Source organism: Neoarius graeffei, chromosome 1 (assembly GCF_027579695.1).
Source record: "Neoarius graeffei isolate fNeoGra1 chromosome 1, fNeoGra1.pri, whole genome shotgun sequence".
Classification (NCBI taxonomy): domain Eukaryota; kingdom Metazoa; phylum Chordata; class Actinopteri; order Siluriformes; family Ariidae; genus Neoarius; species Neoarius graeffei.
In genome coordinates, this window is record NC_083569.1 from 77,995,818 (window position 1) to 78,007,198 (window position 11,381).

General features: G+C 42.5%; 1 protein-coding gene across 7 annotated transcripts in view; it reads left to right on the plus strand.

The window, feature by feature from the left end:
* Nucleotides 1–9,115, plus strand: part of htr2cl1 (5-hydroxytryptamine (serotonin) receptor 2C, G protein-coupled-like 1) — a 363,746-nt gene extending 354,631 nt beyond the window's left edge. For 6 of the 7 annotated variants that reach the window (XM_060930678.1, XM_060930800.1, XM_060930858.1 and 3 more), the window contains one exon: nucleotides 7,640–9,115. In XM_060930678.1, coding sequence (XP_060786661.1) covers nucleotides 7,640–8,562 — 923 coding nt within the window. In that variant the 3' untranslated portion in view covers nucleotides 8,563–9,115. The remainder of the gene's footprint in view (nucleotides 1–7,639) is intronic. The other variant, XM_060930623.1, reaches the window with a different exon arrangement.
* The last annotated feature ends 2,266 nt before the right edge of the window (nucleotides 9,116–11,381 follow it).

Sequence of the window (11,381 nt, forward strand, 5' to 3'; positions counted from 1 at the left end):
CTGTAGGATGAAGCAGCATCACACTGCACTTGCTGAAAAATTAAATACCTTTGAATTTACATTTATGAATTTTATATAAAGAAGAAGAATATGAATAACAGGGCAGCACAGTGGTGTAGTGGTTAGCGCTGTCGCCTCACGGCAAGAAGGTCCAGGTTCGAGCCCCGTGGCCGGCGAGGGCCTTTCTGTGTGGAGTTTGCATGTTCTCCCCGTGTCCGCGTGGGTTTCCTCCGGGTGCTCCGGTTTCCCCCACAGTCCAAAGACATGCAGGTTAGGTTAACTGGTGACTCTAAATTGACCGTAGGTGTGAATGTGAGTGTGAATGGTTGTCTGTGTCTATGTGTCAGCCCTGTGATGACCTGGCAACTTGTCCAGGGTGTACCCCGCCTTTCGCCCGTAGTCAGCTGGGATAGGCTCCAGCTTGCCTGCGACCCTGTAGAAGGATAAAGCGGCTAGAGATAATGGATGGATGGAATACGAATAACAATACTATAAATATATACTTTTTATTTATACAGCAATTTCAACAAAAGGTCACTTTTCAGTGGAAACATTTGGTAGACAGTTTTATCCAGAACTAGACAGAGATAAAGACAAAGTTGTTGGTCAGTGGCTGACTCTGACTCATTGCCTTTTGTTTTAGTACCTAGTGTCAGGATCAGGGCCGCTGACAGCTTTGGCTGGGCCCGGGACAAAATGCTCTGAATGGCCCCCCCAGGCCAACACACACACACACACACACACACACCTCTCTTATCCCAGTCTCTACTCACTCCAACCCTTAACACACATTGTGATCCTGTGAAGTAACCCCCAATTTCACTGAATCTTTCCCCCCTGTACTGTAACGGAATAAGCGGTACTGTTATTTTGTATCCTTTAACCGAACGCCATTAAATGTATTCCGTTACGCCCCAAGCCTGCATGCGACAGCCCCCGCAATGCCTTCCTAAACTCGTGGATAGTCTACTATAATCACGCGATTGGGGTGCTCTTGAAGGAGCAGCGATGGACGGGGGATTTCGGGCAGGGCTGGGGGCAAACATAGTATACTGTGCGTGCGTACTGTCCAGTGTGAAAAGCAGAGAAGAACACACTGCTCGAGAAACGGCGGGATATGATTGCGGGCTAATGTGAATATTCTTAGCTTCAATCAGATATATGAAACACAATGTTATTAAGCTGTTGTGGTTATGAAATGATTCAATGCCCTGTGCGTTTGATATGGTGTTCAGTGTGACTTGCTCTCCCCTCGTTTGTAACATGAATTGCGTGCCGCGCGTGCCTTGGTTGGGGTTACTTTACGGGGCTGGAAAAAGTTGGCTGTGTCTTACCTGGCTCAGCTGCCCCACTGCCTTTGCTAGTACCTGCTGCATCATCCGAATCTTTTTTAAAATATTTATGCAGTGAGCCCCTGAGTCTCTTGGTTTCTTCCTCTCTTTTCTTTTCTTTTCTGTGCTCCTGACTTGTGCATGTTGGCAAATGGCACGCACGCTGATTGTCGAAGCGCTATGATCAAACGATGTCGTTTTTTTCCCCTTAATCAAAGAGTCAGACCAAACCATTTTTGCATTAGGGGTGGTAGGGGGTTCTTGACGACTTTTTCAAAGACAATAAAGGCAAAAGATCTAGAAATCATTTATTGAATGCAAATATAGCACATTTCTCCCCCAAATCAACACATTTTGAAATGAAATAAAATAATCGCAACTTCATGAGAGCCCAGTTCTGGGCCCTCCCCATTCCTGGGCCCAGGACAACATACCCGTTTGTCCCCCCCTGTCGGCGGGCCTGGTCAGGATGCAGGCACTTACGGATGTATGTGCAGGGGAGAGCAGGGAACGCAGACTGGCAAACAAATCCAAAACAAAATCGAAGTCAAGGGGCAGGCAGGGGTCAATTGATCAGCAAACAGAGTAATAAGGGCTAGACTAAAGAATAACAAGAATGAGACAATAAGGCCAGTCAAGCCCACAATAAGGCAGGCAAAATAACACGGATTGGTAAGACACTGAACAATATTTCACATCGAGTGTGTGGGAGAGGTGTTTATATAGCGTGGGCTGATTAACCAGGAAATGAGTGACAGGTGTAATTAATAGACAGGTGATAGAGGGCGCTGTGGTTCTTGGGTGTTGTAGTTCAGGTCGGCCATGTTTGTAGTCTGACTGGAAGTGGTGCTCTCTATCGCGTTACTGACACCTGCTCTGTGTCCGAAATCGTTCACTACTCCCTACTCCTTATATAGGGAATTACTATATAGAGGACTATATAATGAGCACATTGGTAAAATGAAAAAAAAAAAAAAACACTTTCGGACACTACTCCATCGTGCTGGTATTTATGTCATTACTGTTGCACAATTAAAATGTGCCAGATCAGTTGGCTTGTAGGTTTTCAAAATAATAAATACATGCATGTGTTTTTGTGATAAATCCATGTTATACTGAGCGCATTTCCCACATTAATCAATGCAAAGTAGCTGCATCTCTCAGTTCTTTAAAATCAAGGCTGAATACTTTCTTCTTTGTCGCTGCCTTTTATTAAATCAAATTTGAGACTTTTAATTTGATTTCTTTCAGCGCGACTGCAATGCATGATGGGATATATTGCTTTGGTTCGTGACCATCGTTGTGCACTACTTTTCGTGATGCATTGTGGGATACTTTGAGTGCACTATATAGGGTGTAAATAATCCTCACTAAGGTTTCGGACAGCACTAAAAAATGGCGTCCCCACTATATAGTGAGTAGGGAGCAATTTCGAACAGAGGGCTGGACTTTTTCCACTCTTAATCTCCAACAAATTTTGGTGAATCCATCGTGCATATTGTAGCTTCAGAGCTAGTAATTGAGAGTTCAGAACTCAGCCAGGGAGTCAGCAATCACCAACACCTTTAATCTTAAATGCCTAGCTCTGGATAATCCACAAGTTTCTTCTGTAAAGTGACCTTGAGATTGATAAAGGCGCTATCTATCTATCTATCTATCTATCTATCTATCTATCTATCTATCTATCTATCTATCTATATAATTTATTTATTTATTTATTTATTTATTTAAAATAAAATTAGATTCCTGTTCTTGACTGGCATGAGTGGAACCAGATGTGGTTGCTTGCTGTTGTAGCCCAACCAGTACAAAGTTCGACAAGGTTATTCATTCTTGAGATGCTTTTCTGCTCACCGTGGTTTCAAAGAGTGACTGTTTTAGTTACTGTAACCTCCCTGTCAACTTGAGCCAGTCTGGCCATTGTTGTCTGATGTCTCTCATCAACAAGGCATTTCCAACCCAAAAAACTGCCAGTCATGGGATGTTCTCTGCACCATTCTGTGTAAACTCTAAGACTGGTGTGCGTGAAAATCTCAGAAGATCAGCAGTTTCTGAAATACTCAAGTCAGCCTATGAGGCACCAAGCACGCCAAGTCATGGAGATCACATTTTGATGGTTGTTGTGAAATGTCATTGAAACAAAGTTTTTAAGAACAATCGTTTGTTTATTTATTTCATATATACAAAAAGTCAAAAATAATGACAATAAAAGATTACGTGCTGGGGGAGGAAGGAAACCTATTAGACTTATACTAGGTCCTCCCCCATCGAGCATACCATAAGTCTAAATGTAACAATAATTAAAACTAATTATGATAAAAATGGATAAATAAACATGCTTATCAATACTATAAGATATCATATCAGGGATTCCCCTAAAGCATCATAGTGTAGCGGCCCCACTACGCTTAATTTATTGACCGATACCCTTAGTGACATGCCGCTATCCATTAAACCACCACCGCGACGCTTACAATTTAGGCCTACAATATAAAGCTAGACTCAACATGCATGTTTTTTAGTAGCCTTTGAGCAGGTAATCAATACAGTCCGTGCAAGCCCATGGCCTTGAACTTGACCTAAGTTCACAGCTGATGTTAGAGAAGGGTATTCTGCGCTGATTGGCTGAGTCTGTGTGGTATCCCATGGTGATTGGACCAAGCTTTGCGCAATTAATATTCATAGGTAACATACAAAAATGGTGGAGCCTTCAAGCCGGGTACGAGTGAGCAAAACACAGACAGGTTGAAACTTAATTATGGAGTTTTTCACAAAGAAAACTGTGGAGAAGGACTCAGCAACAGTGGCAGACCATAGTTATGAGACCGTGACGGCCAATTCACTGCATGTTGCTGACCAGCCTGATTCTGACAGTGAGAGTATTTAGTCATCTGCACTATTGCCAAAATTTAATGAGCAGTATTTTGAACATCTCGTACCATGTTGCATTACCATTCACTTTGTTTGATGTGAAATAAACTGCCGTCTCCTTTGGAACAGGACACTACTTGTGAGATGTAAGTGGGTATTGTATTGACTTTGGGGTTTTTTTTCTGTTTTTAGGGTGGGAATTCAGTAAAATTGTTGGTAAAATATAGCCTTTTCCCCAACATGTTGAACTGGTAAAAATCAGCTCTAGATGTCACCAGAAGCCACAAAATAAACCCTTATATTTCATCCATCCATTATCTGTACAGTAGCTGCTTATCCTGTACAGCGTTGCAGGCAAGCTGGAGCCTATCCCAGCTGACTACAGGCGAAAGGCGGGGTACACCCTGGACAAGTCACCAGGTTATCGCAGGGCTGACACATAGAGACAAACGACCATTCACACTCACATTCACACCTACGGTCAATTTAGAGCCACCAATTAGCCTAAACTTTGTTAGTTTCCCCCACAGTCTTTGGACTGTGGGGGAAACCAGAGCACCTGGAGGAAACCCACACAGACACAGGGAGAACATGCAAACTACACACAGAAAGGCCCTTATCAGCTGCTGGGCTCGAACCCAGAACCTTCTGGCTGTGAGGTGAGAGTGCCAACCACTACACCACCATATACATTACATCCTGACACATCATTCTATTTTCTCAAAGTTGTAGAAAAACAAAATCTCTTATCTGTTCCAAAGAACTTCAGTAGAGGCATTGCAGGTTACTGATCGTCCTTGTGCTTTGTTGTCCAGCCAGTATTTATCAAGAAAATACTCTCAATCCACAACTCATTTCTGTTTTCTGTTCATTAGCATTACACTCCTGTTGATGCATTTTGTTATGAAGCACCTTGCTTTCTGTTATCTAAACTGCAGTCTATCATTTATTCATTTACCTATGTATATTCATAAAGAGAATTATACCAGCCATATCTGCTTTGGCTCTGATTAACTATCTCGAAAGGAATCAAATTTGCACTTACCCAGTCGTTATAAAATGAGATCTGCAATATAAAAGAGCGTCCACTATTTAAAGTCAGGACTGGCTGTTGTGATCCTGTTCTACAAGAGTACTTTTAAAGCTACAGGGGCTAGATTGGATTTTCACTGTTTTGCATCATCATCATCATCATAGGTCGAGCGAACTCAGATAAACTTGACCCGTCCAACACCATCCATCATTATCCATCATCATTGCTGGGAGATTGGTTGGTTGGCACCCAGTGTCTGAACAGAGTTGATCAATAGATGTTGTTGCGGGACAGCCCACACAAAGATGGTCATGTCGGGGGGGGGGGGGGGGGGGGGGGGGCAAAGAAGCAATTCACTAGCAAGTTCTTGTTTAGCTCTGAAGCAATGCCCAGCGAATCATAATCTGCACTCTTTCGGAGTCTGATATAGGGGGTGAATCTCCATATAGCTGCACTTTGGTGGGGTGGTCACGCCATGAGAAGTTTAATATGGCTTGCAGCATGTGTGTGTATGTCCCATCGAGCTTTGACTCAAGTGATTTTGTTAGAGTCCAGGTTGTGGTGCCGTACATCAATATGGATTCAATGGTTGCTCAGAAGAAGCTACATTTTAGGTGGTTGGGCAGATTGGCATTCCACACAGTATTTTTCTTTTAATTTATTTTTTTGCATATGGTTTTAAAACCATGTTAATTGCACTTACACTAAGGACATTTGAAAGCTGAGTGCGGTTTTATCAATTCAGTCAAGACAAAGTCTCTCTCTCTCTCTCTCTCTCTCTCTCTCTCGCTTTAGTTTTACAAGCTGTAAGAAGACATAAACGACTCAATTATTCATATTTTCCAAATACTATGAATCTAACTTCCACATAGATTCACAGTATGTAGACTATAGCCAATAAATACTGTCACTGATAGCTTGATAGCTCATTTCATTCTGGAGGTAAAGTATCAGAATCCAGTAGGTAAAATAGGAAAAGTGGTAGTACTGGATATCTCTGAGAACTGACCCTGTTCAAGCACTGGTTGGGGCTGAGGAGCTCAACTGCTGTGGTATTTTTTTTCCTCAAAGACAAAAGTCTCAGTAATTAGTGAGTAAAGTTCATTTTATGCTTTTGAAGATGTTTGCATGTGTTGATTTACTTCTTCCTTCATTGAGCATGCCATTACTTAGCTAATTTACTAGAGTACTAATATTACTTCACTCAGAGGGGAACCATCAGGGCCATCTAGGCCTTCAGAGAAGCCCAAACATATCAGCATTTCAAATGTTATATTAATTTTTTTTCATTCGTTAATGGCTTTCATTCTTTCATAATTTCATTATAATTATTCTCTTCTAATTTGGCCTCATTTTCTATCAAATTTATTTCAGCAATGAAAGAGTTACCGTCCTGAAACCATTAAAATGGAGCTATCCAATGAGATTTTTGTGTTTGTTGTCTCGAGGCTGAGAAGAGTTTAGAGCTGGTTACTCATTGGTTAGGACTTCATTGCCAGGACAGAAGGCCATGGCAGTGTATGTTTATGTAGGAAGTGACAGATGAATTAACCAATCAGATTTTGATTTCTAGTAGGAGGGACCAAAAATTTATCGCCCTTGGCCTTCTCAAAGGCCAATGCGAGCTGAACCACGAGTCGGCGGCGTCAGCACAGCAGTGAAGTCACCTTCCAGCCGGTGTAGCGTTCATCACCGTGTAATGATAAATCATATCACAATCATATACATCATAGTGTAGTGTTAAAGCAGTCAAGCCAGTGCTATCAAGAGCAAGTAGCACAGGCTAACGACCGAGAAACTAAGATTTCTGTCTCTAGACTCTTCTTCAACACTGCACGCTCGCCTCAGTATTTTTCACTCAGACTTAAGTATTCATTTCCCTCTGTAATTTACTTAGTTAATTTTCAAATCAACATCAACAACTACACACAACGGAGCGACCTGGCAGCCTGCTGTTAATCCCTTACAAAATCCTTTGCCCTGTTGCTTTTTTGGTGTCTGGCTAAGGTTCGGCTGAGCTCAAGTCCAAGCTCCAATAGAAACGGTTCACCACTGACTTCACTGACTCCTAGATATCCTGGTTCGAGAAATGAATGAGCTACTGCTGTTAAGTTTTTACACTCACTGCTTGTTTATTTAATTACCATCATAGTTGAAAATGTTCCTTTTCAACTGTCTGCTTTCAAATGTCCTTCACTAACAGATGATCAGAATGAAAAAGTGTTTATTTTGTAACTACACTCTGCAACTTTTCATCAAAGTAAAAATCACGTGATGTGTTTCATACACACTCCAAAATGTGACAAAAATACCTGAAAATAATATACTGTGGTAATATGTTTTGCACCTTTAATTTCATTATTGCCACTTAATCCTCTCTCTCTCTCTCTCTTTCTCTATCTAGTGATCTCCACACCTATTCCCGTGATTGGCCTCCACAACACAGGTGAAGTCTTTGAAAACGGAAGCTGTATACTAAAGGAGGAGCGTTTTGTGCTGGTTGGCTCCTTCGTGGCCTTCTTCATCCCTCTTGTCATCATGGTGGTCACCTACTGCTTAACCGTCCAAACCCTTCAGCGTCAAGCCTCTGTCTTCCTCTATGAGGCTAAAGCCTCTTCCCAGCAGCCCTTGCAGCCAGCAGCCTCATCTTCCTCTCAGCTGGCTCCACCCGCTGTCCCCTCCCGCCGTACCAGCCTGAACTGTCTGCGGTTTGGGAACTCGCTGAGCCCAACACCTGACAGCATCTCCATGGTGGCTGGTTCAGAGGCACCGTCTCAACTAAGCTCTCCAGCTGTATCCCACAGCCGCCGTGGCATGATGCAAGCCATCAAAAATGAGCGGCGTGCATCCAAGGTCCTGGGCGTAGTGTTCTTCCTCTTTCTGTTCATGTGGTGCCCATTCTTCATCACCAACGTCCTGTTTGTGCTGTGTCGTGGTGCATGTAATAAGCCCCTGCTCTCTGACCTGCTCAACGTGTTTGTGTGGGTGGGCTACATCTCGTCGGGTGTGAACCCTCTGGTATACACTCTCTTCAATAAGACCTACAGGCGTGCCTTCTCCAGCTACATGCGCTGCCAGTATAGCGGAGTCCAGCTCAAGCCTGTGGCCATCCATGTACCATGCCCATCGCAAGCGGCCGTCACGCCGCTTCTAATTTGCGTAGACGTTGACCGGAATAGTAACTGCCGCAATGGAGACGGCAACGCACTTCAGAGGCTGGAGCTGCCCAACATTGACACTCATCTTGGAATAGAGATGAAATCTGGAATGTCAGCGCTGTCCGTCAACAGCTGCCATACACTGGCAGAACACACCAGCAGTGTTTGATTCACTACAGCTGAGCGGTCTGCTATAGCATGGCCACCAGGACCATCTCTGTGTGCATGTGGACTCCTTTTTACTCAAGGAAGCACCACCCCAACGAAACCCACACCAGCACTGGGGCTGGCCATCACCACAGTGTAGAATGTATCCTGGCAGAGAACAAGGGAATAATTTACAGCATCAGGGACTATCCTGGTTCACATACATTCGGACAATCCAGGACTGTGTGGGAATTGAATCTGAAGTTAAAATAAAAACCCAACCAATCTATATGATGGTGTGCTTGAACAGGTTCAGATATCTGAATGCCATAAAGTGTTGCATGGCTTAATCGATTTTGTTTTTTCAATAAAACATGACTCAACAGTGTGAATAAGCAACGAGGCTTCCAAAGATAGAGCTCTAGCTCCCTCATGTGGTGCTTTACAAAAATTGTTAGATGGATTTCGAGATGCCAGAGAAAGTAGGCTGACCTATATTCACCCCCAGAAACGATCAGGCATTAAATTATCTGCACCAAGTGCATCAAAGCTTTGAATAAATGACGTTTCCATTACAGATGTTTGTTTCCATTCACTTGTAGGTAACAGCCTAGGACGATCTATGCATAATAATCAATGCATTTGGATTGGCAGGATCTGGAGTGTGTTATGTCCTATAACCTGACATATTAAAGAAAAAGGTTTAAAGAAGTCCTCAGATCATCTCATAACCACAAACCCACCTGTAACTGTGCATCCTTGGCAAATCTGTAGAATGGAATGCAGTTCAAATCGTAAAGATCTTTTCTAATCAAAGCATGTACGGTAGTGTGTTGGCTGTCTACGATATGGCACCAAAGCCATGCTTTAAATCATAACATTAAAGGCTTGAGACGTGGTTTAGATTTACATCGAAAATGTTGAAAGTCATGAGAAATGTTACACTTTTAAAGGTTACTTCGTCAATCAGTGTCACGACAGTTGGAGAATTTTCTCTTGAATGTAAAGGTCAATTATCTGGTGGTGTTGCAATGAAGTGCAAACACACCAGAGAACTGCACAGAATGTGAGGAAGAAAATGTGGTTTCTGCTGTAGGATGATGAAAAGCCACATCTCAAACAGCAAAGTCAAATCTATTGGATACAAACCATACGTTCAGAGGCGCTATAGTTGTGTGTTGTTGTTGTGTAAAGTGCTATAAATGCTTGTTGTGTTGTGAGTGTGTAGAATTTTAGTACTCAGTATATATTAAAGGCCCTTCACTCAAACCATTTTATACCAAAACCTGTGAATGTTTGTTCAAAAAAAAAAAAAAGCACTTCTCCTGGTTCAATCATTGACACATGACCTTTTTTTGTGATGCTGCTATTTATTTAATAAACGTCCATTATCATTCGTGTCAGTGTTTTGCTCTATGACAGTACGTCCTTAAAAGTAGACAGCCTTTCGACTTCATAAAATCTGTGAAGTTTAGTTCCCTCTGAAATTTGGTCATTATCTAAAAAAAAAAAAAGCCAGGCCATTCTGTGGCTGGGAAGTTATTTAATTTGAGAGGATTCCCTAGCAAATGATGTGCATGAAATCACTCGCTTCGCGCAGTCAAGCAGACAGAGGAAGTCAAGTCAAGTTTATTTGTATAGCGCTTTTAACAATAAACATTGTTGCAAAGCAGCTTTACAGAATTTGAATGACCCAAAACATAAGCCAATTTTATCCCCAATCTATCCCCGATGAGCAAGCCCGTGGCGATGGTGGCAAGGGAAAACTCCCTCAGACGACACGAGGAAGAAACCTCAAGAGGAACCAGACTCAAAAGGGAACCCATCCTCATTTGGGCAACAACAGATAACATGACTATAATATTAACAGTTTTAACATGAAGTCAGTTTCGTTGATGTTATAAATCTTCAATTGATGGAAACTTGAGTGCAAAACTGTTCATGACAACTGCAGTCCTAAAGTTAGCAAGTCAACTGTAGTCCTCAGCCATAAAAGCATTACTGTAAGAGTCCAGAGCGTCTTCCAAGTGTGACTTTCAACTGTCCGTATGGGGCTGTCCTCCACAGGAGCGATGTGATGAGATTCCAGCCAGACGTAGAGCATCAGGATGGATCAGGCAGGTCCGAGGAGCAGAAGAGGTCAGCACCTCGATCTCAGGATTAACCTGTAACTTAGAGGGACAGACAGGGGGGAAATACAGGTTGTTCCCCCTGTCTGGTGCGCATGCGCAGGTTTGCCTGAGTTGTCATCTTTATCTTTCGGGTTTTACGGCAGTTGGCATCCACAGTCTTGCATTACTGCCATCTACAGGTTGACCTTTGACTGTGCACTGACAGTTACATCATTCTGTCGCTAAACGAACAGCTGATCACACCGAGGTGCTTGCTGACTGCCAGTATTTATTAGTTTGGTCCTGTGTTTCCTTTCCTTCACAACATAACGTCTTTTCTTCTCGATTTCCATGACTGTAGTCAGTCTTTCACGTTTCATTCACACACTCACGTCCTCCATTTTTCTCTCCTGTTTCAAATTTGTATCCCACAATGCCTTGCGTGAATGGGGAAAGCCCACCACATGATGCATGATGTAGTATCTTGAATGAGGTCATGGTGAAGCAGGAAATAATAGCGGAGAATTTAGGGCCATGTGGCTCTAAATTCATTAATTGTTCTATTTTAAAAAAAAAACTAATAAAATTGGAAGTCTGTAATTCAAATTCAGTAGCTTTCGGGCCACTAAACAAAAATAATTGGGTGTCAAGGAGAATTCTTTTTATGACCTAAACGTGAAAAATCTGAAAGGCAGTCTACCTTTAAAGGTCCCATGGCATGAAATTTTCA